Raw genomic sequence first — 27,219 nt, 5'->3', positions numbered from 1 at the left:
CCACCACGTGTGCTTACGCTCCAAGCCTCAAAAGGGTCCAAGCCACGTCAAGGAAGCTGGCAGCGAGATCTTTGGCAACTAGACGTAAATCGAAAAGCAACACATTCAAGGAGATGGGAAAAAAAAGATGGGGCTTTGCACCTGGAGATTTACATGCGATCCCCTGTGGAGGCACATGATCGCACGCGGGACTAACCGCGGCCTTGCAGGCAGCCTTGGAAGCGAGCTGCTTACGGGGGGGCGCGGCTACGGCCTTAGTGATGATTGGAAGGCTAGCCAACTGGCCCGATCGGGATCTCGAGCGCGGACTCCAAGAACCAGCCCGGTGGGGAAGGATGCTCTACGCAGTACGCCAACGCGCCTCGCTCCTGTGATGAAGGTTTTCGCACTCACCGCACAGATCCACGCGTCACGTCTTTCGCCTTGGCTGATTGCTGTTTGACTTTGCTAGACACACGACTTCAGCACTACCTGGCTAGAGAAAAGCTCCGACTGATTGGGAGATCTAGTGTCGGTTGAAGCCTGGCACTGTCTCCAGCCCTGGCGTCAGTGTGCCCGTACCGCCGGCCTAGGGTTTGTATGGAGTACGGTAAGTGGACTAAAGGTCAGGAGAAATAATCTGCACCTGGGACTGACGGGAACTACGGAGTAGGTAGCAAGCGACCTCTCCATCTCCGATTCTTTGGGTCCCGTCCGCGTGATCATTATTTGAAGCTGTCCATGGATATAAAAGGCAGTACTAACATTAGTCAAGACGCTGGTAAAACCAGCTACAGATTCAAGAATTTTCATTTGCCATGCATATCTGTATAAAGAACTTCATAGATTCCTGGATCCGGGGGATCACCGTCCCGAGGATGCTGAATCTGGTGATCCAGAGATCGGGGACCTGGATCTCATCCCCGGGATCTTGGCATACAGAGTACTACGACCAATCATGTCAGGTATGAATAAACAGGCCCCCGGACCCGGATCTATGCCGGTATGTCCTACACCAACAAGACCACAAGATAGCAACAGCATGCCTGTCACTGCCAGGGATAAAAAAAAATAAATAATAACAGAGCTGACATCCTTGCGCAACGCCCAAGAATCTTAGGCGTCCTGCCCTTGGGTAACCTGAATAGAAAACAAACCCAGATCATCCATTCATTCAAGCTCGTGCCCTGCATAACCACATCTATACAACTTGCTATGGCTATGCTAACTGTTCCGACCTTCCCGGCTTTAAACTTCGGTAACAATCATCCGTGTATTATTCCATCGCATTGCATAATATACGTGGCCGTAAAACCCAATCAGACGTTAACTTCGTATCTTCTGAAATCCAAGCACCAACACCATAAGAACGCTCAGACTCGAGATCATCGTAGCTGCAAAAGCATTCTCTTCTAAAAGAGGAATGAAACATGGACAAAGTCGTCAACATTAGAATCATACGTCATCTCGTTTCTCTCGTAACAGTGTTCATCAAGAAAGAAAATAGTAGCGACTCCTGGGTAGGTTCCAGCTGCAGTTTTAAGCCTCAAGTAATCGACCACTTGCTGCTTCTGCTCTGCTGCCAATTACGCAAAAGCAACGTATGATTCTGGGACGTGTGGGCATAGCGTCCCCGGTTCTGCCGCTTTGGGAGTGACAGCCGGGTTCTCCACGGTGTGAGATGCAAATACGGGAGGGTTTGTGGCGGAGCACTGCGCCATGCTCACGGCGGAGGAGGCTGAGAGGCAACCATCGCTGGGTGAAAAGGCCCAACCTGCGAACTGATCGGTTGAGTTGGTCGAGCTCCACCAATGGCTAGGAATACAACAAGGACGCTCAAGAAGGCGATGGCCACGTTGCGTCTGTCGCTGGCCAAGACGCGGATGTAGTTGATCAACAAGGTCTGCAGTTTGACCTCATCAGCGGCTCTTCGAACATGCTGCAGGGGGGCAGTGATATGACGAGGCTCTTGATGCGTTAGTGCCGAGTTGGGAACCGCCGAATTTCCTCTGGTCAACTGTGGCGCGTTGTCCAAGTCGTCGATCTGCTCCTGCGAGGGTTGTGGTTGTTGCTGTTCTCCATAGACCTCTCTTCTCTTCTCACAAACTCGCAACTCGTGTCCGTAGCCAATGGCATCTTCTTCCAGCAATCTCCGCTCCAGCTCTCTCCTAACTGATGACGGAAGCCAGAGACCGACTTCCACGTCTACCTTCTCCATTTCTCTCCAAGCAGCAGCCCACGCTCTGGCCCTCATTAATCCGTTGGCAGCATAGACTTTAATCTCCCATTTCCTGCCTCCGTTATTGCGTTTCACAACTCTTACGCCGCAATCAGGACATTCCTCTCCCTCCGCGCCGTCTGTATCGCTATCCTGATAGTGATGGTCGTCGTCATCCGAATCGTATCCGTCATTACCGAGGAAATGACCATTTCGCAGTCTGGGCTGGAAAAGCTCCAAACTCTCCAACAGCGTCTCTTCCAAGACATCGTACATTTCCTGCGGATGGGAAATCAGGACACCGCGATCACGGAGCAGACCTGACCCGACTTTCTCCTCGAGAAGCTTCCATCGTCTCCAGTATCGTGGAGGTAGCACCTCCCTGAGGAGCCGCGGACTAGGAACTCCTACTCCCGATGGTAGTGAAAGGGTCGGGGGCAGCAAATTGCAATGCAGCAAGACAAGAGGGTATTCCTTCTTGACCTTCTGTTTAGAGGTATTGGATGAGTAATATGGCGATCGCTTCAGAGGGGACGACCCAATCGACCTTTCCGAGATTCGCGGGCTATGCGTAGACCCCAGACGCTGTAATGGTGTCAGATACTCTTCATCCTCGTCCTCCGTATGCATCTGCATTGCCCTAACCGAGCTGGGCTTCCGGAACGGGGTCTCGCGGTTCCTCATATTTGGTGCAGGCCGTGTAGATTCATATCTCTTTTTGGACCTATTGTAATGGCCAACGTGATAACTGTCCGTGCATGCTTCTGAAGCGGCTGACGTCTTTGAAACGTCTGCGGAATGGACGAGGATAGAGCCTGTCATGGAGGAAATAGAGGAGCGACTAGAAGTTCTCGAATTAAGACGAGCCATTTCATCATCGTCTGAATATTCTCTAAGGACATCGCCGCCAGAGCGTTGGGATGAGGAGGAAGATGAGGTATATCCGTGGTTCTCACCCGAACTCGTAACGTTCTTCAGGGCATACTCGTTCTCATAACCTCCAGCTGGCGTATCTAAGACGACTTTTGGAAACTCAGCTGTCGGAAACATCGATGAGACCTGACATTCTCCACCAGGGAATTCGGACGGTACTATTTCCCTTGAGTCTTCGGCAGGAGACCGCCGGCCACTTATTCTCTCGTCAACATCGTTTCCATTTTCTGCCGGTCGTAGACTGGAGGATAGGTTTTCCATTTGGCAGCCTTTTAGATATCCTATCTCTGGCTTCAATCTGCGGACTTGATGTCGTGCAAAGCAGTGCAAAGCAAGTCTCAGGTGCAGACGGCGCGAGGCACGCAGGATGCCTTGCAATGTCAGATGGAATGAAGCCCCGCGTTATCCAGGTGCTTTTTATAACAAGTAAATTATAAGTCATACCAGAGTATACACTGCTATGCAGAACAAGCGCGCACTATGATGTCGCAATGAGCTTGTGTTTGATATGTTGGTGGTGTTTAGCCTTAGCGGTTGTGCAGGGCAACCACCACTTGCGACACCTGCAACATCTGCCACACTACAACCTCACTGGCTAGGAAACTACTGTTATTGTTTTTACCTGATGGGAATAACCAGCAATAAGGGAAACATATATTACACTAAATTAAATAAGAACATTACTATCCTTATAGTCATTATACAGAATCCTCTGTACATATGGGATCATTCACTGTACGCCTTTTGAACAACACAAAATGGCATAGAGCTGTATCATAGAACTAAAAACGGTCATTGTAAGATGCAGGATGGAAATAAGACAGAAATCATAGCTCGCTTCATTTCATGACAGGCATATACCGCAAACTCAAAAGCAATCAAGATGAAAAGCCGCTAAATCCTCGTTACACCAAGCTTTGACACCCGCTAGACGCCATAATGTTTCTCTCGTCTTCCAAAGCCTCATGAAATACTAGACTTCAGAACCCTAAATTTTGTATTTGCGAAGGACGGTCACTGCTGCGGAGGCGGTCGTGGAGCAGGGTTGGTTCCACCTTCAGGGCTCATCAGAGAAGTGTAGTTCTGATGTTCCCCGAAGTAGCTGAGGACGTCTTGTGGAAGGTATTCCAACCATGGAATAAGCTCGCCATTAAACGAGAAAGGGAAAGCATCTTGGTTCTGGAGGGAGTTCATATCAATATCCTGGCTCTCAATCATCATGTCCCCAACCTGCGTGCTCACGCCTGGATTGAGATTTGCATGACTGCTAGGAATTTGACCTGTGCTCCCTTGGCCAGTAGTCGCAGAAGGCATATTATAATTATAAGCGGACGTCGGATTTCCGAACTGCGATGAAGCCATATTTTGTTCATATGGTGTCTGGGGTCCGGAAGATGCACGAGAACCGGAGTGTGTGTAGGGCGTATTCAGCCCAAGGAGAAGACTTGCGTCAGAGCTGGAAACACCTTCGGAAGACATCTGGGAATATTTCTCAACCCCAGTGCCTACAGACGAATTTCGTGCCGGATCTGTGGACCGATAAGAAGCCAGCATTTGTGAATATGAGGTATTTGAGGTCTGCGACGGGTTTGTTTGTACAGACGAAGGATAAGTATGGCTGTACTGAGATGGATAATGTGCTTGTGTGGGAACAGGGCTTGTCTGTGCAACAGGCATTTGGTATAACAAGCTCAGATTTGGTTGCGAAGAGTTGGTTGCTCCAGTAAGCGCCCATCCAATTGCTGTTCGAAAGGTCAGCATAAAACTACCTAAACGGAAATATAGGTAAAAACCAGCGTCTTTCCCACCTTGACTTGGATCGATCTTGGGCGACACTCCCACATCTGACTGAGCTTCACCTTCCTGTTTGGATGCCATTGGATCATCAGATTGCTTCGTTGACGGCTCCGCAGAGCCCGGGCGTGTCCTCGCTCTTTGCCAGCTGGATGGTGCAAACGGTTGAACTGGTGGCAGCTCCACGGCGCTGTCCATCTCTTCGGCTGTATACAACTGAGGATCACCAATACCCTTTGCCTTTTGATCCAAGACAGTAAGGATATACTTCGCACCTTCCCAATAGGTCTCCAAGGACTTCAGAGCTTTGTAACATCTCTGGTAATTCTCCTTCGCAGCTGATGCTAGGAGGATATGCTTCGCGTTCGGTTTCCGTTCCGAACCGTTGGAAGGTTCCATATTTGGGATTGTGAATCCACTAGATTGATTGGTTAATAGAGGCTGCACAGGAGGAGAGCCGCCACGGGAGGATGGTGAAGAGTAATAAGCACTTTCCATAAGGAAGGCACATGCTGCAATGTACATCGGCTGGCTGGTGAAAGGATTGCCAATGAAGCTCTTCGCATCGATTAGCTCTGAGAAGGATAAGATATCTGCAATGGTCTTTGCAGACGACATTGATAATTCCCGACTATTTGGGTACAGTTGCTGTATTCTCCCGCCAAAGGAATTCAAAAGGGTCGGCTGATGAAGCAGTACTATCAAAGTATGGAACCACTGCAAATAGTTAGAAAAAGCCCAGATAGATTGAAACGGCGCATCTTACGAAATGAAGGAGGATAAAATTAGTTCCCTCTTCTGCTTTGACGTATGTCTGGAAGTTGACCGCATTAAAGTGAAGCTTTGGAGAAAGACGCTGGTAGATCCCTGCACAGTCTTAGTCAACTACAGCGGGCAGAGGAGCAAGGCGTAGGACAAAAACATACCAGTTAAATCACTTTCCATGCCTGCCAATCGCTTCAACGTCTCAGGAGTAATGTGGTTAACCTCCTGGATCGCGTTTAGTAGATCGGTGACCCTTCCATACAAATGGATTATCCTGATCAAGGGCGGGAACGGCGCTGGCCAGCCGTTTGGAAGCTGAGACTCTGACTGAAGTGGAAAGTATAACTCGATGTCTTCATCGCGTAGCGTCACTGGCCTCCCGGTGCCCGACGATATGACCCGGTCTAAAAAGAAAATGCTCCAGAATGAATCCACCCTCTCACGTTCCCTGGCACGCTCGTCTGCAGTGACTTCAGGATCATCATCGCGATTCTCAGGTTGCCGAGGACTATCATATTGACCCTCGCTGAGTTTTCCTGCCTGACCGGTCTTGATGGCTTTTGGAGTCAGCCCTGTGCGCCCGTAATTGTACTTTAATCCTTGAAGCTTTTGCATCCCCAGATCCTGAGCCATCCGGATGGATATCCCTAGATACATCCAGAGACCACTATCATGGTTCGAGCCAAACTCTTCGTAGGCCAGGAGCAAACACGCTTGGACAACAGAGAGAGTAGGACATGACAAGGCATCAACTAGCGCTGTCATGGCCCTGTGAGCAAATGGCTGACCATAATCGGACTTCTTTATCTCTTTCTGAGTCTCATTCCCATCAATCGGTCGCGCTTGAGGAGGCCTCAACAACGGGTGCGGTGAGAACCTTGCAGCCAAGGCACAAACGGCATCCACAAGGATAGTGTCGATCTTTTTCTCTTTGAGATCCCTAAGGAACCTGTCTCGTCGGAGAAAGGGAAAGTTGCACCCAAGATGCACAAAGAACAGCTCACAGAGATGCGTGACAAGGTTACTAGTTGGCAAGTTGTCGTCCTTATCGTAGAATGGAATTGTGTTCGAATCACGCATATCTCCTAGAGCTGCAGCCAATGAAGTACCTTCTGGATCAGGGAATTTTGGGCTCCGGAAAGGAGACGGAGAGCCTGTGATTTCATTACACATGTCAATCAAAACGTGCATCACCAAAACCTAATTCCAAAACAGTAATCACTCACCCGATGACAATGAAGGGTTACTTTTTCGTGATTCTCGAACCCGCACCACCTGAATATCCATTAGAAAATGGAATTCCCTATGCTATAAAGTGCAGGAGCGTAACCGAACCATCTGCTTAAAACCAGGGACGATGGCAGTCGGCCCAAAGTATCTAAAGTAGGGGACATGGGTGCGATGGCTGGAACTAAGGGATGTGCGACCTAGAGTTTCCAATAAAATAGCGTAAGTATCCGTATTCAAGGGGGCCAACTCAAAGCATTTTGGAAAAGGGTATGCTCTGGACTGACCACTTTCAGGGCTTTCCACAGCCGCTGGCTCCGGCTCCTTATTTGCTTGTGAAAGGGTATCTTTAGTTAAAGGGACGACATTGGACTCGGAGACATTCGAGGCTTTGGGTGACTTGTCAGGGACACTCGATGGCAACGTTATCCGAGGCGTCTCCGGCGAATGACTCTGGACTGCACGGGAAGCATGCGAGTCTGCATTCTCCGTGCGGACTGGGGATGCCGCCGTTGCAACATTTTGCGAGGGAGCGTCCGGCTGCGACTGCAGCTGCGGTGGTTCACTGTACCCAAGGCAGGTATGACCATAATCCGAGCACGTTTTGCACACTCAACCAATTGTCAGACACGAAGCATCTCTAAGACGAAGGCATGAGAAAGGTACCTGGCTGCTCGCCAGAGCATCTGATTTTGCGCTTGCGACACGTTCGACATCTGTGTGGGGCGAAAAACAAAGGGCCATGTTAGCATTGTTGAGCTCACAAATCGCAAAGGGCGCTCTTACGCTGCGGTCACCCGTCGCCTCTTTGTTTGAGGCTGGCCATCCGTCGAGACAAAACGAATCTGTCGAGGTTGGGGAATATTGCTGCCACTGCTCTTCTTCTTGGGAGAAGGATGGCTCATTGCGAGCAGGAGATGGTCATCTGCGGCCAGAACTCATTGGTATCCCCTCAAGGGTAAGAGACCCTCCCGGCAGAAGGGTCAATGCAGGAAACCGTAGAGCACACGTGGGAGAAGACGGATGAAGGAGAGTTTCCGCAGGTGATCCAACGCAATATCCATGGACTTGGCTCGGGGACTTGCAAGACAAGTTTTGCGGGCGGGAGGGGAGTGCGTCTGGGGTACGGAGTGTTCTGCGATGATACGACTATGTCGCTAGAGCGCGGCCAAGACGCCCTATCAATTTTGCTGGTCATTCGCGACTAGCACTGACCGCCCACGGAACGGGCTGCCGGCGCTGAAGACCCAACCAGCGGTAAGCACCACCTGGTCGTCTCCGAACCCCATGGCCCCCGAAGCTGGAATTTGAGTGGGTCGCGACGCTGTCAATGCCAGCCCTCCAGATCTTGCATGTTTGGCCTGGTCTGTCCGGTCCCTGCAGCTATCCATATCGTCGGGGAGGAGGAAAAAAAAGTCTTGGACATCGGGAGGCTCAGTGTGCGTTTCGGATCGGTCTGCGCGGTGTGCAGGGGCGCGGAATCCCCGCAAGCCAGACCCTCCACGCTGGGAGCCTAACAGAATCTGGACTCTGTTCACCGGATCTCCGCTAACTCTCCGTCGCTTAGATCGACCTACACGCGAAGGCAAAACAGTGGAGAACATGATTTGCACTCGAGACAACCTGATTTGGAAGAGAGAACCACTGCCCGGGCGCTGGGAACGCTCTCGTGACCGTCTTTTTTTTTAGCGTCTATGTATAACTTACGGTTATCCAGGTCGATTTCTAAAATTATCAACAAGCATAAAGAACACCAGAGTCTATCTATAGATGTGGGATTCTGCTCAGAAAGCCGGCCGGGGTATCTCCATCACCTCGGTAGTCCGTCCATACTGGATTCCTCCCAGGCGACTAATTGGCTTGAGAACCTTCAGATCGACAATACTCTTTTCCTCGTTGATGGCATCCTCTCGAACCCAGAATCGAGTTGCCTCGATGATCGCCAACACGCCTGTCTTCTTCCCTGGTGTTTTTCGGCTTTCGAATTCTTTCGTTTCGATAAGCTTCCCCTCAATAGCCATTATCGACTCTTGAACGCGGGAAGCTTTAACGGTTGAACAAGGGGCTTGGTGCAGTCCGGATATCTCCCATTCCGAGGTCCCATACGGCACCGCGACGGAGGTCGCATTTGCTGCTTCCACAAAATGCTCTGAAATAATGTTTATGACACACTCTCCGGTCTCCGTGAGATTTCTCAAAGTGTCCTTGGCTTTCTCCAACGACCCCACGAATCCAACGGCGAAGAGGGGAGGATCATGGTTGATGACCTGAGAATAACTGAACGGCGCCAGATTCACCGTCTTCTCGTCTTTCGACCTTGTGCTGATGAGCGCAATCGGTCTTGGCACCATTCCAGAGATCAACAGTTTGTAATTGGAACTACTCGATCTTCCTTGCTCGTACGGGTCGATCTCCACATGCTTTTTCTCCAGACTTACACCGCCGTCGTTTGCACCGTCACCTTGCTTCCACTCTGGATTAGGAGGCTGAATGAATTTAACGGGTGTGTCGCGGACGAACTTCGGTCGCGAAGCTTGGACCTTTTCGAATTCGGGGCCAGTTCTAAACATATTCGAAGTTTGACTGAAGGATCGAATAGATTGGAGCGCAATTGAGGTGAGCGGACGAAATGAGGGACTGCACGAACTCCTGTGGCCTGTTAGCGATCCAATCCCTTCCAATCTGCAACTAATTCTTATTGCAGTTGCTGCCAGTCATTGTAGAAACTCATCCCGGAGCCCGTCGTCTCCCTCAGAGGTCAATGAGCAGGCTCGTGGAGACTCCAGGTTACTTACGAGACACAGACAGGCAACCGCTGGGCGGAACGAAAAGCGTATCCTGAAAGCGGATGCATTGGGGCAACAAAATCGAATTGAAGAAACTGTTTAACTACTTCTCATTCAAGTTGACTGGCGGGAGAGGAGTCGAATTAATCTCCGCATATCGCATATGCTGTCGTAATGCCACGGGTAATGTTGTTACTAATGTGCAATTACCACGGCATATTAGCTGTTATCCGAAGAAAATGGCCGTGGAAATAACACTTGCACTTACCGGGTTCCGGCCCCGTGGTACGGCGTACTTACCGAGACGACCCCGCGGGCAGCGGACCGGAGTCCAGCTCGGATGCAGACAACAGGACCATTACCGTCGACTACACAGTACAGTACTGGCTAAAAGGAAAATCGCGCAAGCCCCTACGTACGGACAAGCGACCAAGCTACTAAGAAATTATTCTCATTACTTTTTTTTATTTACAAGTGCCCTCTATCAATGTTCCGTGAATGCTAGATTCAACCATTGCCGACATCTTTGGTTTCCTTGTCAGCTATGTCACTTGTCCCCGGAACTCGTGCAGGCCAGGAGCCCTTTTGCTCAATAAATGAATAGTTAAATATAAAAGAACGTCACTATATCTGCATTTTGATAGATAATCGTATTTCTTTGAAAGACAGAACCATGTTGTCAGTGTATTAATGTTGCTATGCTCTTTGTTCTCTGATAAAAGTAGATACCACAGAGGGGATAAATTATGTTAACATTAAAAGACATGGACTGAAGCGCTAACCCATGGGAATCCTGATATAGTTCCAGATACGTAATGGCTTCCAGGGTTCCAACACTGTCGGTCCCTGCAGATGCGGGGAAAGTCTTATCAGGAGCACGGGACCTGTATCTAGCTGAGAGCATCGACGCAGATAAATGCAAGCATCTGGCCGAGAATAACCGTTGACGGCAGAGCCAGATCGTTCAGGCGCCCAATAATTGCGAATTCACGGTGGCCATCAATCCAAGATCAGCAATGGCAGAACGCATCGATTACGAAATCTTCAAGCTTGGTGACTGGGAGCTTCAAAGTGGAGAGAAGATAACAGACGCACATATCGCCTACAAGACATTCGGGGACCCCAAATCTCCAGCGATTGTGTATCCAACGTGGTTCTCTGGCTGTATGAATGTTCTACCTAACCTACTGGAATGATTAAACTCGAAGCTAATAGATAGTAATTACTTGATCTAGCGATTTCTGATAACTTCTGGTTGATCGAAGAAGATAAGACTCTGGACCCAAGGAAATATTTCATCATAATCCCCGCACTCTTCGGGAATGGCCAGTCATCCTCACCGTCGAACCAACCGGCCGGTAAACCGTTCCCACGATGCACATTCTACGACAACGTCCGCGCGCAGTATGCTCTCGTGACTCAGCGCTTCGGGATCACCCATCTACGGGCTGTTGTCGGCTGGTCCATGGGCGCCGCGCAAAGCTTTCAATGGGCAACGCAGTATCCGGATTTCATGGATCTGATTGTTCCTTTCTGTGGATCTGCAAGGACGTCTTTGCATAACCAGGTCTTTCTTGAGGGTGTTAAGAGCGCGTTGCTTGCTGCAAAGAAGATCCCATCCGCAGGATCGGGTGAAGGTGGCGTAGCTGTCGCAGGGGAAACCTATAGGACCTGGACATCGGAGGAGAAAGACGTGGGCCTGAAAGCGTTTGGAAGGGGATATGCTGGATGGTTAGAGACGTCTCCCATATTAAACGATGTTTAGAATACTAACAGAAATCCAGGGGATTCAGTCAGGCCTTTTATAGAGAGAAGGTCTACGAAAAAGTCCTCGGGTATAAGAGCCTGGAGGACTTCATGGTCAATTTCTGGGAGACATGGGCCTGTTCCAAAGGTGGGAGAAAATAACCCATTGGAAAGGAAAAAAGACTGATATGCTAACACATGTCTAGACCCGGAGAATTTGCTGGTCATGCTCCAGACCTGGCAGAATGGAGATGTATCGAAGCAAGAGCTGTACAATGGAGATTTCGAGAAGGCTTTGGGCTCGATAAAGGCGAAGACGCTGGTCTTGCCTGGAAAAACTGACCTCTACTTCCCGTGAGTGCCCACAAGTTCTCAGACAGGATAATAGACTAATGACCATGAAATAGACCGGAAGACTCTGAGTATGAAGTTGTATGCATGAAACCGGGAATTGGGCAGCTGGATATCTTTCCTTCGATATGGGGTCGTAAGTCTTAATCCATACGCAGATGATTCATCATGCTAACCATATGCCAAGATTGGGCCGGTGGGCCTGGAGACAGCAAAGAGGATGCGGTATGGCTTGATCAGAGAATGAAGAGGTTCTTCTCAGAGAATCCATGCTCAGTGTGAGGGTGGCAATGTCATTTTAAAGACAGGAAAGAACGGTCTCATTTTCTGAACATGAAGACATTGTGAATCCTGCCCCTAAGCTAGCAAACAAATTTTCATTTCCATGGAATTCAGCCATCCTCAGTATATGCCTTCGTTGCAAACATATCTCGATAGCTGAAGGCTGCCTAATTATTATTATGATTGCTAGTGCTACCTTCGTATAAAGCTGGGTGGGACCGGTCGGCGAATGCCCTTTATCACGTGACTACTAGCGGCGTGGATCGTCTCGGACTTAGTCAGCCACAAAGAGGGTCCGGGCACTAAGGCGGAAGCTGGAATGTCCCGTGATAAACCTTCATCGACCTTCTCGATCTCTGCAGCGCCGATGTCCAAACCCCTAGACCCTTTCATTCACTTTTAATTTCATTTTGTACCTCCTTTTTCCGTCACTTCCTTCCTTTGTTTCTCGTTCTTTATTCTCCTTTCTGGCACCCACCCTCTTAGCTCTTCTAATAATCGCATATACCACAAATTGCACTAGGGCAACTGAATGAACCTGCGCGCGTTCCAAGGAAACAGTTATGGCAGCACAACCAGTTAGGCAGTGGGGAGTGACACCTCCGATATCGACAGTCTTGCCAACACCAGAGGAGCTTGCTGCGAACGATGACCTGATCGCTGAGCTGAAAGCTCAGAACAACTTCGAAAGTCCCGCGGAGACTGAACGACGGTAAGGCAACACCCGAAGAGGGAGTTATGGGCGCAAGCTGAACTCTTGTCGTTCAGGAAACAAACTCTCCAGCATATACAGCGCGTCACCCTCGAGTTTGTCCGTGTAGTCAGTCGGAAGAAGGGACTCTCCCAGGCGGCGATAGATGCAGCAGGCGGCAAGATCTTCACATTTGGCAGTTATCGTCTTGGTGTATATGGTCCTGGTACGTACTATCTCACATAGTGATCGTAGATCTGATGATGAGACGTGTGTTACTGATGCAAGTGTTGCGCTGCAGGATCTGATATCGACACCTTGATCGTCGGACCTAAACATGTCACGATTGACGATTTCTTTGCTGACTTTCCCCCAACCCTAGAGCGGATGTCTCCGGAGGGAGCGATCGAAAAGATGACACCGGTTCCAGACGCGTTCGTTCCTATTATCAAAATCGAATTCTCCGGGATCAGTATAGACCTGATCTTCGCGCGTCTCATAGTACCATCCGTACCGCTCAATCTTGATCTGAAGAACAAAGACTACTTGAGAGGGCTGGATGAGAAAGAGGTCAGATCGCTCAATGGGACTCGTGTCACTGATGAGATCTTGGAGCTTGTACCTCAACAAAAGACGTTCCGCCTTGCGTTACGAGCGATCAAGCTTTGGGCACAACGTAAGTATCCTTCTGCAACTTTATGGCTGAAATTGATACTCATGTTTGTATTATTTAGGTCGCGCGATTTATTCTAATGTCGTCGGCTTCCCCGGAGGTGTCGCTTGGGCGATGTTGGTCGCAAGGGTTTGTCAGCTTTACCCACAAGCAACAGGTTCCGTCATCGTAGGCAAGTTCTTCCGGATAATGAACAAATGGGCTTGGCCGCAACCTGTGCTGCTTAAGCCGATAGAGGATGGGCCGTTGCAGATGAAAGTCTGGAATCCGAAGGTAAGTCCTTTTCCCTATACTCTGCCTAAACTGGATCTCTGACTAGTATCGTAGATCTATCACGGAGATAGATTCCACCTCATGCCTATCATCACGCCAGCATATCCCTCTATGTGCGCGACCCATAATGTTTCGGTATCAACAAAGACTGTTATTCTTCGTGAACTTCAGCGTGGCGGTGACATCGTGGACAAGATCTTCATGAAACAGCTTACTTGGAATGACCTTTTTACTCGACATACGTTCTTTACACAGGACTACAAATACTACCTGAGCATCACATCCTCGAGCAAAACCAAAGACGCCCAATCGGCTTGGTCCGGTCTTGTCGAGTCTAAACTCAGACACCTGGTCGGTGCGCTTGATCGAAAACCGACCATCGCAGTGGCACATCCTTTCCCCAAAGGATTTGAGAGGGTTCATATAGTCAAAAGTGACAAAGAGGCAGAGGCTGTCAAAAACGGATCCACACAGTACCAAGCCAAGGATATTAAGACTGAGACTACTGACGCAACGAATGATCCGACACATTCCGTGGCCGCACAGAACGGGGCAGAGAATGCGCACGTTCCAGAATCAGAGAACAAGGGTGATAGCGACAGCCGGATAATATACACCACTACGTATTATATCGGTCTGGAGTTGAAGCCGCTAGAACCAGGTAGGATGCTTGCCTTTTTCAACCGTTCTTCCTCTTCGTGATGCGACTGACTCTCGCAGGCGCCTCGAGGTCGCTGGACATATCCACGGATGCTCAGATCTTCAAGACGACTTGTACGTCGTGGTCGGGATACCAGCCCGGCATCAATGACCTGGCTATCACTCATGTGCGAAAGTATGTATTTTCCACAACCAGTCGTTGATTTGCTTTGTCTAACTCTTCGAACAGCTTCGATCTGCCCGATGATGTCTTCCAACCTGGGGAGACCAAGCCTACCAGACCGAAGAAGAAGGTCATTAAGAAAACCGAAGCGACTGCCCAGAAGAGAACTATCGAGGCTCTGGACGTAAGTATATGCAACAAAAGACCGAAGCTAATCTTCAGCGAGAAAAAAAAATCGTGATTTAGCATTTCAATACTATATGGAGCTGGTTCTTTTTGTGACATTGCCGTGGACGTTGCTAATGTGGTCTTTCGCTTTCCAGGAGGCTCCGCAGAGCGATGCCAAACGTCAGATGCAATCGAACGGAATAACGCACACAGCGACCCCTGCTTGAGTACCGTCCATGAGAAACTAACCACTACATGGCGTCGGGGCCTGTCCCCATACTGGATCTAGCGAAACGCTCCCGCAGCGCTGTAAACATTCAGAACACCTCACAGCCCAGGCAGCTCCCGGATACGGTGCCCGTTTTCTCAGATGAGCGAACTTTCCAACTGATTCTGACTCTAACTTGCAGTAGACTAGTGACTTACCGCCCCACGACGGGCAATCCCTGCCCGGGTCAAGAGTACCAGGTTGGTTTTCTCCCACTCGGACGTTGGGTCTATTAGTAGGCGTGGAAAACACTATCTACCGGAAGACAGAACTGTTGCAGCTTTTCTTTTTTTGTTTCGCATGAGTCGGAGTTTTCTGGCTTTTTTTTCATTGCATACGCCGAAAGAAGGCTTTTTCAGATACGTGGGTGGCCCCTATTTCCAGATTGTACATAAGCACCGGCTGCTGTCTTTACGGTAGTTTAGTTTTGTACTAGCTAGATATTAGCAAAATGAAGATATTTAGGACGGGCCCACGGGCCCGGCAAGTAAATTCTATATCCGTGTAGACGTTGTAGTGGAGTGGCTGGAAAGGATCTACACAGTGCTATCGAAAGTCATCTCGTGTACCTGATGACCTACAATCTGATTCGGTTACCAGTCTGAGATGCTTTCCACCTTTAATATAAGCTGGTCAGCGAGCGTACTTTGGAAGCCTAAGTCTGCAAGACAAAATCATTCTTCATACTCTACAACTCACTACTGCCTCCTGTTGAACATGTCTTGTCGTCGTCACGTATATTTTCTAAAATATACGTATATCTCTGCCCTTTACTGATCTGATAGTATCTGGCTAGACGCTTCCTGCCTACGACTTCCTAATCTACCTAACCTACATCCATATCATTCACCCGCTTAGACAAGACATCCTGTAAGCACCATCACAGTATAAAAATCCCTGTAGTTTAGCTGGTCGGTTTTGTTGATGCTGTCGAAGCTCCTATCCTGTGGGCGGAGCTGCTTGTGACAGACACCAACCGTACGTGCAGCACTATGCTGGTACTGCCTGGATAGGCTATGAAACCGACATAGAAGCACACCCATACGCATATCCCTGCAGCTGCTTTCCCTGGAGAAGTAATCTTGGGCAGACAGGGGTTCTCCGTGCCCATATCCTGGCCTGGTAGTAGCTCCCCACGCGTCTAACACTGCTGTTCTTGCCATGACCATGACCGTACCAGGTTTGTAAATGCGCAGCTGGCCTCTGGCAGAGACGCGCCTGTTATCTAGCCATAAGCTTGATCGTGAATGCTGGACAGTCGCCTTGGACCAGTGGCCGTATTAGGATCGAGTAGGGATGACCTATTGTCTGTATGTATCACTCTGGGAAGGAGAGGGTTATATCTAGGCGGGAATGAGACGCTGTTAGTTGGACGAGTCCTAGGGGATATGGACTTTGTGTGTTTCTGTTAACTCACCTGGGTGGGAGGACGATGACTTAGCCAGAAGTCGGAAGGCAAAGGAGAAGGCGGGAATAGTGCGTTTATGTGCTTTCGAATTCATGGGAGCTCAGCTCATGGTACGCGTACGAATTGGTAGAATGGTCTGGATATTAGAATCTAAGTGTCAATTTTAAAACAAAACGAGAGGAGTGCATGTACTAGACCATATTGTGGTCCAAGAAAGGGAGGATACAGAACATAAGATGTTGTTGCATGGAACCATGGATACTAAGAAGACAATGTTGCTATCTGAGCCTAAGTCTGCAGGCGCGGGTGCGCAACCAAGGGGACGACGCGTTTATTTCTAAAAAAAGGAAAGCAGCTGTGGTGGATATAGCTTCAAAGTTGACAAAAAAAGCTCAGTCTCCAAGTAACTGGGGTGCCTCCCGAAGGAGGGCCCAGCACCCTATGAATTCGCCTGTGGAACCTACGAAACCCTTGAAGCTACTTTGTACAGTTTAATAGGCCCCGTATCAACCTATCAGGGAGAGACGTTTCGCAGCAGGAATTTTCCAACCCCCACCGAGGTGAGAATCGAACCCAGGACCAGGCTGTACAGCGGACCCTGAATGCTCCAGGTCTGGAAAGGCCTCAGCCCCTTCTCCGCTTAGACAGGGGAGATGCCACTGCACTATTCGCCCGAGGTTATGTAGGCGACGGCGATTTGAATAGCTTAGGGGAGGCCTCCGGGAAGAGGGGGGTGGAGGGGGAGGGGTGGTCCGGGTGTAGGAGGCCTCAGGCTTCCCCGGGAGACCGGACAGCGCCGGCGGAGGCATAGGATGGTTCAGCACGTACAGCACACCTTGACGACGCTGACACCGTCCGTGGCCTCTGGCACCTCAAGTCTCATCCAGTCCGAACACTTTTCAATATCCGACACCATCAGGAAGCTCCAGTCTCATGCAGTCCCATATAGCATCGTTGCATGCCATTGACAGTCACATTCGTATGCCATAACGTCAAGTCAAACCATTGTGTAATGGTCTCTTCGGATCCGTTTCTGCGTCGTTCGCTTCTCCGCAAAACGAAGGCGTCCCTTCGATTTGGCCTTCATATTAAGGAGCCCACAGCTTTGGCTTTTGAAACAGGCTTAAAATGCAGAAAGGAAAGAAAAGAAAAAGAACATTATTGACGCTCAAGAGCACTGATTGGCACCAGAAAAGGCAGGCACGTACTATGAACTAGTACGGGTCAAGATGCCTGATGCTTCACACTCGCCAGATACACATAAAAATGGCACAAAAATATGACAAATGGCGTCTTCCCGAGATGATATAATAAATGGATCAATACCTACCTAATGCAGGACTTTAAGACAGGACGTTTTCCGTCGAGATACGGAGAAGTCCCAAATCGAAAGTATACCTCCCACCAACAGTTGGAATAACGAAGCAAGTTGGGAGACAAGTCTTTTTCTCTTTCGGACAAAGTATTAAAAAAGAAAAATAAGAAATTAGAAGCCGTCTGTTTGGCTAATACTGGTATTAATGGCTCAAATGTCCAAAGTGCATGTTGGGATGTCGTCCGAAATGACTTTTTCATCCGCCCCACTCTCCCCTGCCAAGAACAGTGCAAACGGCAAATCATACCAACCATATCGCGAATAAGTTTAATCCTAATCTTTAAAGCTGTGGATCCCGAGCGGGGGATTAAAACTAAACTATGTTCTTAGGCGTTGGTTATAACTTTGTGTGGTAAGGTTTGCCATTCTGCCTTGCCAGACGTTGTTGGGTTGAATTGACCTCGAGCCCACTATTCTGCAAGCGTGGACTGAATTCTAAGATGACTGGCAATTGAAAATACCTACATTCAGAACTACAATACTGCTAAGGGCAGCAGAATTCTCTAAGAGAAGCCCTAGGACGAGGGAACTCCTACCCTGTAGAGTCTGAATATACTCCTGCTGCATCTGGATCCTCAGACATGAAGCCTTGATGACTTTTAAATGGGTCTTTTGCATATTGAAAAAAAATGGAATATATGGAAAGTGGACCTATGGAAAGTGGATATATGGAATAGTAAACATCAGATGGGTCGATAGGGCACTCTAGTAATTTGGAGGCCCTCAGTTCGAATGTCACAAATTCCTATTTGTTTTTGCCTCGATTTTTCTTGTCTGAGGTAGATGTACTCGGTGCGCAAGTCATAACCCCTGGATGTACCTTTGAGGGACTGTGCTAGGCAGCAGGAACCTTAGTATTTTGCTATACACCCAAGACTAGAGAGTGTTTACGGTAGAAACTGTGAGCTGCGTGTAAGCTCACAGGAATAGTTATGATTATTTGCATCTCTAAGGTTTTATAGCGGTTACAGTACAATTAACTGGAAGATTCTGCCGTAACATGAAGCGACTAGAAGCAACTATCCTTCCATTCTCACTAACACACTCTGGTTCAGCTCACATCCTCTAATTGCTACGCTCTATTGGGTGAACGTGAGAGATGAATGAAGAGGATTCAAGAAATGATGGAATGACTAAGTGCGCCTACTTGTCATTGGCATTTCCGTACGCTGAGTCTGATTATCCCGCTTTTATTTGCTACCTTTACTATGCTGACGTCCACAAAAAATTGGAACGTGCCTAATGGTATTTGTGCAGTGGCTCAGCATTGACAGCCAGGCGTGGTGCAAGTGTCATCTTTCCCAGCACTGCGTAGGAGGATGCACCTCCTGCGGCCGGAATATTGTTCGCCAGACTGTTCTTTATGGCAAACGCCAGAGTCGTAAATTTGATGGCTTCTTTATACGGTGACGAAAGCCCGTATTCGTCCCTTAAGGCTACAGAAACCCTATCTTCACTCAATGCTTCTCTTAGATTCCTCATAAGGGTCAAGTTGCGAGTACCCCCTCCGCTGGCGATGACCTCGTCAATTGAAATGAAAAGATGTCAGACTGCGCGAACCTAGTAATCCGAAGGTATGATGATGAAAGCTCTGATTACTCGAATCTACCTAACTAACTGACTATTTATTCTCATGGACTTAGGGGTTCAGACCTTCCAAATATTTCTTTGTTTAACGATCGCGAGACCTTTCATGAAATATGAAAGGATATAATAAAGGAAAATAGGCGGTATCGGGTATAGACAGTATGATACCTTTATTGCAGGGATTATGACCTTCCGCAGATCCGAATCGGCGTGTGCTGACTAGGCTGATAGGTCTCTTGGCATACCACTAGGTTATAGTGGTAATATTCGGCTGACAAAAGATCATTTAGACAACAGATTTCTTGACAGATTCGGCAGGAAGCCGAGTCAGTGTGGCTAAAATATCCTCTGTGGATGCGAACTCGTAGTCCTTGAGAATTTGGTCGGCAAACGAGGATCCAAAGTCAGTTCTCCAGGTAGAGCGTGGTGGCTTGCGGTCGAAGTATAGGGATGCGATAATAGTCGCTCAAGGAGGTCTGGAATCAATTATCCTTTACCGGCGAGCTCACCATCCTTATCGTAGCCGTGGCCTGTACGAGCCTTCATGACATGGTCAACCATGACATTTCCAGGACAGTGTCAAATGCCATCATCTTGTTTCGATCCGAGTCGGCTAGTTGCACGTTTGCGATACCATCGATGTTCAGTGTGAGTACCGGGCCAACATGGCGAAAGGCGACAAAGTTGAGATATTGCATGAGAAACGCGGCACAACCACCCAAGGCATGGTCGACCGGTCGAAACTGTGTCACGGTTGTGATCTGCGTCAACGCTGCCACTACACCAGACTCCGCAATAAATAAACGACATGGGAAGCCTCCTTTCGTCCAGCGCTCCACGAGGCTGGTGCTGCCGTTCTTGAAGTATTTCGCCGTGAGTTCCCTGTCTGGTGGCTCTTGGTATATCGTCCGTCTATCGTACCCAATCACATTTATATCCTGGGTTTAGGTTCCTGCTTTTTCAAGCAATTTGTTGGTAGCCTCCGCGTATACAACCTGCGGCATAGTTTAGGCGGCATAGCTCGAATATCGTAAGTTTATTCTCGAAAGCACGCTTGACAGACTCTTGAAGATCTAACAGCCAATTGACAGTTACTACTTTGCTGTATTCTGGCCTGGAAGGATAGCCATCGTCGGCAAATCCGATTTTGCAAAGGACGGCGTCGACTCCGTCAAAGGAGCTGCCGCTGTTTCGACCGATAATGTAGACCATGATGTAGATATCTCGAATTATAGGTATTTGGAACGTCTGCATGTAAAAGCAAAACTGTGCTTCTGATGCTTATATAACCTGCCAGAGAATAATGACCATCATGAGGGAGAGACTATTGCGGAGAAGAGACGGAGGGAGCTATCCGCGGGGCGTTCCCCGAGGGAAGTTTCATGTGATCGCATGACTTTCGTACTTGTGGACCTGCGCAGTGTGTCAATGGCGTACAAGAGGCGGTCCAGGAAACTCCTGAGGATACAGAAAACACTATCGAAGAATGATCGGGGAGAATGGTCCCCGAAGAATTATACAGGAATAACTTGCTCAAAGCCGTCTGCTCGCCCATTCTCAAACAGAGCCCCGGATATATTCATCTATCAAAGCATCAGTCAATTATATTCCACAGTAGGTCTTTTGTAATTCTGTGTCCTTCCCACAGCGTGCCTTCTCGCTGACCTGTAGTGTACGAGGATCCAGGTGAAACTAGAATGATTGCAGTCTGAGCAGTTCCTAGAAGGTTTGTGTATTGCGATTTTCTTTCTCTGCTATTCGTGGTCGATACTGATCACGTATTGCTGATGATATAAGCACATGACTGGCGGATGCTGAGTGAGGCCTCGTGTCAGCTGCCCTACGGGGCACCGCCGCCTCCCCGCATAACCCAGACAAAGGACACATACGGGGACTGTGCTTTGGCTTGCTATGACATCAGACACTGGCACATAATCTTGTCATTTCCCTGATGCAGGCCATCTACAGCCCGGTGGTGACGTTCACTCTCAGTTTGAAAAGTCAACTATGCGTTATACAGGTAGGTAAGTACGTGCCTTAAATTAGCGTCAGAGATGCTTGAACAAACTCTCATACCTTCACACCTCCAGGTGATCCTGGTGGTGGCTTTTAGGCTTCACTGCTAACATGATGACTCGTCCCAAAGGAAACTTGACCAACAGGAGACTGTAACGGGTGAATGAGGCTTGTTGGTGAGTCTGGGCATCCTATCGCTGAACCCTCTGACTGTCATTTCCGGCTACGTAACCGTTAAGGGCCAACAATAGGGTGCCGGATTCACGACTGGGAGAGGAGGCTGATGACTCGTAAAGAGGCGAGGCTAAGCCCAGCGCCTGCGGGGTAAGCTGCTCCTCAGGTGCCCAAGGTGCTTTAGATGCTGCCTGAAGTTATAAATCCAGCGGCCAATATGGATTTTTTGAAAATCCTGTCTTTAGCAATATTGCTGTCTCGTTTTGAGTACATTTTGCGACTCCGGATGGAAAGAAGTGATGAGCTCGGTCGAATTTTGAAATTAGTATGCTCACAATGGATGGCGCGTCTCTGGCCGTATCGGTCACGGATATTGCGTTAAGGGTTGCAATTCAGGTTTCTCGCTTTGTTCAGGAAGTAAGAAATGCCCGTGAGTCGAAGTTCGACTTTTTCTTGAAAGTTGAGACGTTTGGGGATACCATTGATGCCGTGCGGGGAGTTTTGGAGACCCGTAAAGAGAAGGTCGGGTCGAAAGATGTGGATTCAGAGGAAATGACGCTCCTAAACGCAGCGCGGAATACGTTGCAGTTCTGCGAACGCACTTTGAAGAAGCTGGAGGAGAAGTTTCGAAGCCTCGATGGCACATTAGGTCCCGGCTGGATAAGAAACTCCGTGTTTGCTCTGAGACTCCACATTACTGGCCCTGATATTACAAGACTCGAAAACCTGATTGATAGCGGGATTGCATCATTGCAACTCCTCTTGCCATGCCTTCAAGTGTAAGTACTAATTCATATGCTTCAGAATATTGAATATATTACTTCGCTGACTGCTTTATGTTATTGTACAGGTATGTCCATGATGTGTCACACGCCACTATGCAGGAGCGGCTGCTATCACGCATGCAAGAAATGAGCAATGTGCTGCGGTTTTACCGCAGCGATCCTCCAGAACAAGGGGTTCCAAGAGATACAAAGTCCAAGTGTCTTGATGAAGTTGAAGCTGGGTCGCATGCTGCTTTCGAAGACGAAGCCCTGGAAATCGGCGCAATGAAGGAATGTTACGAGGTTGCCAGCTTGTTGATCAACAAGATGTCAGGCTGTGAGAGCACTACTGGGAAGACCAGCTTGCCCGCCTGGACACACAGACATGTCGACCCTGGAGGGCATCGACGAGGAGAATCAGCTAATTCTGATGATATTACGTCCGAGGACGGAGGTGTAAGGTTGTTCGACCATTCTCCCACATCCGGTTTTGCATTGACACCAGATGACCCCTCTACTCCTGGCGAAATCGAAAATCTTCTTCCCTCTCAAGAGGTCCTTACTGCCTTGATCGACAACTATAAAGCCCATGCTGAGGCCAATATGCGTCAAGGACTTTATCAGAAAGCAGAAACCAATCTGATCCAGGCAATCCAGGAAGGCAAAAAGAGAGAGGAATTGCACCAATTCCCCTTCGAGGACAGACTGCACCTTGAAGAGAGACTTGTCGAAGCCTACATCCAGCAAAAGGAATTAGACAAGGCAGAAAAAATAATACTGCCACGATTGCAAGACTGTGCTATGAATGATCCATCTACACGTGGTAGATTGTATTGCTCCCATGCCAATCTGTCTTTGATAAGGTACCACAAGACCAAAGATAACATATCCTTGGAATGTCTCGAGAAATCGGCTTGGAGATCTTTCATCTTCGCGAGCAATCTTCCGAGTCATTTTCCGTCCGAGTCTCTTCGAGAATCTGCACGGATAATGAAAGAGCTCTACAAGTGCAAGGGAGACCTAGCGGCACTTGAGACTTTCGAAACGCTATACCCGACAATGGTATCTCCACAGTCTGCAAATCTGGAGATGAGATACACCAAGACCTCGGCAGATCCACCGCCGTCTACATCAAGGAGTCGTCTACCGTCACAAGCGTCTCACTCCGACACTATCTTCACGCCCAGGAAATATTCTGTCTCCACAGATCCTTCCGAGCATTATTCCCAGGAACCGTCGAGCCTGCTAGAGGCTGTGAAGAAGGGCAACATACAGGTTATCAGGAATCTGCTCCTTGAACACGCGGACACTGAGAAGTCTGACCACCGAGGAATGACACCGTTGCTACTCGCCGCCAAGGGCAAGAAGACTAACATAATCCAACTCCTCTTACCAGTATCCCGAGTCCACGCTACTGACAAAATGGGCTGGACAGTACTTCACCATGCTCTGTGCGGGATGGGGAAAGAAGATATGATCGACAGCATTGTCGAGCATGGAGCAGACGTCAACGCGAAAGACAACAACGAAGCAACCCCACTGCACTACTGTGTAAAGTACGGCAAGAAGGAAGCGGCTGGCATCCTCCTCAGAAATGGCGCCGATGTCCATGCTCGAGATAGGGCAGGACAGGATGCAGCCATGTTAGCAGTCAAGAAGAAGAACTTCGACTTTATCGAGCTCTTCTATCACGCTGGAGTAAACTTTGACTTGGCTGTCTTATCTCCCATGCCAAAGAATGTGAGGGGCTTTATAGAGGACCTTGCAGACCTGAAGAGAACAAAGACTACAACAACAACGAGCTCAAAGAACTCCTCCCTTCTTCTTTGGCGTAGACACACTTCACGAGAAGAAAACAAAGCGTGAACGCTGGATGGATGAATACTCAGAGACCGGTTTTTTTTCCGCCCTCGATTGTGTTTTATTAGTCATGCAGTTAATTCTTCTCACACGGACAAGGGTCTGGGTACCAATTAATATTATTCCCTAAAGAGCAGGAAGAATTCAATGCTGTGGATTTCCTTCTTTCCGTTTTTTTCCTTTGTTTTTCCCTTTTGTTGACAGCGTATATCTGATCACAGCATGGATGGTCATGTAAATAGATGTACATCAAATTGAAGTACGTGCAGGAAGTGGATCATGAGATTCTCGATGCTCGAAGACTACTAACCACAAACTCAACCGGACGATGCAGACTGTCCTTTTCAATCTCGTCACCTCGGACCGTACTTCCTCAAAGTCTCTATGCGTGGACAGCTCTTTCAAAATTGGGACGCTTTAGGGATCACAGAATGTATCTTCCGTGATGGCTTCTTCGTGATGCGATGATGCGAGTTCCAGCAGATGTATGTATAACGTAATCAACCACCGAGCGACGAATACCACCGAGCGACGAATACCACCGAGCGACGAATACCACCGAGCGATGAATTTTCCTCCACCCTACCACTTCCTTTTTTCAACGCGTCATTTTATCACCACCACTATCAAAAATGCCTTTATCTCAAGAAAACTGAATTCAAATGGCCATTGCAGCTTATAAAAATAAAAAAGTCAAATCAATACTGAAGGCTGCAGAAATTTTTGGGGTGTCTGAGGCTACCTTTCGCGCTCGCCTTAAAGGAAGACAACCACACGCAGAAACACGTGCTAATGGGCCATAGATTAAAGGCTATTGAAGAGGAAACACTTATTCAGCAATTACTAAAGGCAGATAAATGAGGTTTTCCAATTCAGCCAGAGTTTCTGCATACAATGGCACAAATATTACTCTGTGAGTGTCTACAGGATCCTACTGCAGTCATTGGCATTAACTGGGCTTATAAATTTGTTAAGCGCCATCCTGAGCTGCGTACAAGATATAATCAAAGGATTACATACCAGTGTGCAAAGCAGGAGGATCCAAGAGTTATAATACCATGGTTTCAAACTGTACATGCAGCTATTCAGGAACATGGCATACATGAAGATGACATCTGGAATTTTGATGAAACTGGCTTTGCAATGGGGCTCTGCTCAACCTCCAAGGTTATTACTGCAGTAGAACGCAGTGAAAGGCCTCATACAGTCATCCAGGGAAACTGTGAATGGGTTACAATCATTGAGACTGTGAGCTCAAAGGGGATTTATATACCACCAGTGATTATCTTGAAAGCAGCATATCAACAGGCTGCTTGGTATCAAGAACCTGCACTTTCCAAAGACTGGTGGATTGCAACTAGTGAGAATGGCTGGACAACAGATAAAATAGGCCTTCACTGGTTGAAAGAGGTGTTTGAACCATATTCCAGATGCTATACAATTGGTGCAAGGCGGTTGCTTATTCTTGATGGCCATAGTAGCCATTTAACTGCAGAGTTTGATACTTTCTACAAGGAGAATGCAATTGTCTATCTTTGCATGCCTGCACATGCCTCTCATCTCCTGCAACCACTTGATGTTGGTGTTTTTGGCCTGCTTAAGTGCGCGTACAGAAAACTGCTTAAAAAGAGAATGATTGCTGGCAACAACATATTAATGAGGAAGACTTTCTATCCCTATATCCACCTGCTCATGCAAAAGGGTTTACTCCAGACAATATATGCAAAGGCTTTGCAGGAGCTGGACTTAAGCCACTTGATAAAGAGCAGGTTCTTGCAAAGATTATCTTTCAGCTTTGTACACCAACACCACCAGCTTTAGTTGAAGGCTCAGTCTCCTCTGCTTTTCAAACTCCTCAGAAACCTTACCAGCTGGATCACAAGGTTCGCAGCTTGCAAAAAAGCCTTAGTGCAAGAAAGTGAAAGCTTTCTAGCAGCCCAATATCTTATATTCATCATCTTGAAAAGGCCGCACAGATGGCAATGAACCTTCTTCTTCAAGATGAAATTAGAACTCTATGAGCTGAGACTGAGCAGAAAACTAGAAAGAAGGCAAGAAGGCATGCTATTCTAGGCAATGATACCCTTTTATCTGTACAAGGAGGCCAAAATCGCATTCAGCAGCTTGATATGCAGCTTAATGAGCAGCTTGATGAGCCTACACCTATGCCTTGACGGCGAGCTCCACAACGCTGCAGTGGCTGTGGAACTATTGGACATACCATAAGAAATTGTCCTAATAAATAGCTATATATTCAACTACTAGATAGTCTAATTTAATTGTATTGGTGGTTGAAAAGCTTCAAAATTATAGTGGGTGCGGTGAAAATTTGTCGCTCAGTGGTATTTGTCGCTCGGTGGTTGATTACGTTATAATACTGCCTGTTCAGAACAAAACAGAAGTAAAAGGTCTAGAAATAATATCGATCAATTTTGTTACAAGGATTGCCTTATATTTATTGCTAGAGGCAGGCATCTACCATATTTCACAGGCATCAGCGAATCGGCTGCATTCGTTTACGGAGAATTTACCCACAGCATCCGATCCGCAGCACCACGAAGTATTAAGCCAACGAAAGTCCGGTATCATTCAATCGTTGGTCAATGCAAGCTGCATGCCATAAATGCTATTGCTGATGCAATGATAATTGGAAGCTGGTGGTTAGGTATGTTCGTTGACAGGAGAGCTCGGAGGCGGGAGTGCGGAAGCGCGGGACCCAGTCAGCGGTGGAGAAATTCTCCTGATCAATCTGCTCAATTCTGCGCGGGGTTTCCTTTTTTGTATCTGCGCACTTACAACCCTGATGTCACTGACACTCACTCCACTGATCACTGATATTAGGCATTTATCTGTCAATTGCACGTGTATGCTGAGATACCCCGCTTGTATGATCAAGAACGACTTTTGGATCGCGTGCTTAGGCCTGCCTGCTATCTTGTGTTCGTGAGACGCTCTCTCTCTTAGAGATGGAGAGGCTTCAGAGGTTCTGCTGAATGAATTGACTCTGGAAACTATCTGTATAACCATGGATCTGTTTCCGGAGGAACCGCAGCGGTTT

The 27,219-nt window shown here is 48.2% G+C and overlaps 6 protein-coding genes across 6 annotated transcripts; 3 read left to right on the top strand and 3 right to left on the bottom strand.

Moving 5' to 3' along the window:
* Positions 1–1,702: 1,702 nt before the first annotated feature.
* Positions 1,703–3,391, bottom strand: VTN00DRAFT_9134 (uncharacterized protein; the record flags this gene model as incomplete). Its single annotated transcript, XM_069436061.1, has 1 exon — positions 1,703–3,391. The coding sequence occupies one exon, from the start codon at positions 3,389–3,391 to the stop codon at positions 1,703–1,705; it is 1,689 nt and encodes a 562-aa protein (XP_069284719.1).
* Positions 3,392–4,144: 753 nt separating this feature from the next.
* VTN00DRAFT_9133 (uncharacterized protein) lies at positions 4,145–7,821 on the bottom strand (the record flags this gene model as incomplete). The annotated part of the gene is made up of 9 exons (XM_069436060.1): positions 4,145–4,872; positions 4,939–5,641; positions 5,691–5,791; positions 5,851–6,843; positions 6,916–6,964; positions 7,025–7,116; positions 7,204–7,527; positions 7,583–7,632; positions 7,703–7,821. The coding sequence occupies 9 exons, from the start codon at positions 7,819–7,821 to the stop codon at positions 4,145–4,147; spliced, it is 3,159 nt and encodes a 1,052-aa protein (XP_069284718.1).
* Positions 7,822–8,700: 879 nt separating this feature from the next.
* Positions 8,701–9,770, bottom strand: VTN00DRAFT_9132 (uncharacterized protein; the record flags this gene model as incomplete). The annotated part of the gene is made up of 2 exons (XM_069436059.1): positions 8,701–9,565; positions 9,712–9,770. The coding sequence occupies 2 exons, from the start codon at positions 9,768–9,770 to the stop codon at positions 8,701–8,703; spliced, it is 924 nt and encodes a 307-aa protein (XP_069284717.1).
* A 948-nt stretch (positions 9,771–10,718) lies between these two features.
* Positions 10,719–12,081, top strand: VTN00DRAFT_9131 (uncharacterized protein; the record flags this gene model as incomplete). Its single annotated transcript, XM_069436058.1, has 6 exons — positions 10,719–10,866; positions 10,938–11,433; positions 11,487–11,596; positions 11,655–11,802; positions 11,856–11,935; positions 11,987–12,081. 6 exons carry the CDS (start codon positions 10,719–10,721, stop codon positions 12,079–12,081), a joined length of 1,077 nt encoding a protein of 358 aa, XP_069284716.1.
* A 563-nt stretch (positions 12,082–12,644) lies between these two features.
* On the top strand, positions 12,645–14,936 carry VTN00DRAFT_9130 (uncharacterized protein; the record flags this gene model as incomplete). Its single annotated transcript, XM_069436057.1, has 8 exons — positions 12,645–12,793; positions 12,850–12,998; positions 13,074–13,448; positions 13,507–13,718; positions 13,773–14,379; positions 14,439–14,553; positions 14,608–14,725; positions 14,865–14,936. 8 exons carry the CDS (start codon positions 12,645–12,647, stop codon positions 14,934–14,936), a joined length of 1,797 nt encoding a protein of 598 aa, XP_069284715.1.
* Positions 14,937–21,873: 6,937 nt separating this feature from the next.
* Positions 21,874–24,167, top strand: VTN00DRAFT_9129 (uncharacterized protein; the record flags this gene model as incomplete). Its single annotated transcript, XM_069436055.1, has 2 exons — positions 21,874–22,316; positions 22,388–24,167. 2 exons carry the CDS (start codon positions 21,874–21,876, stop codon positions 24,165–24,167), a joined length of 2,223 nt encoding a protein of 740 aa, XP_069284714.1.
* Between the last annotated feature and the right edge of the window lie 3,052 nt (positions 24,168–27,219).

This window comes from Thermoascus crustaceus (assembly GCF_041956765.1).
Source record: "Thermoascus crustaceus strain CBS 181.67 unplaced genomic scaffold VTN00scaffold_7, whole genome shotgun sequence".
In the NCBI taxonomy this organism is placed as follows: Eukaryota; Fungi; Ascomycota; class Eurotiomycetes; order Eurotiales; family Thermoascaceae; genus Thermoascus; species Thermoascus crustaceus.
Note: the sequence above shows the minus strand (reverse complement) of the source record. Positions and strands in the feature narration are given on the sequence as shown.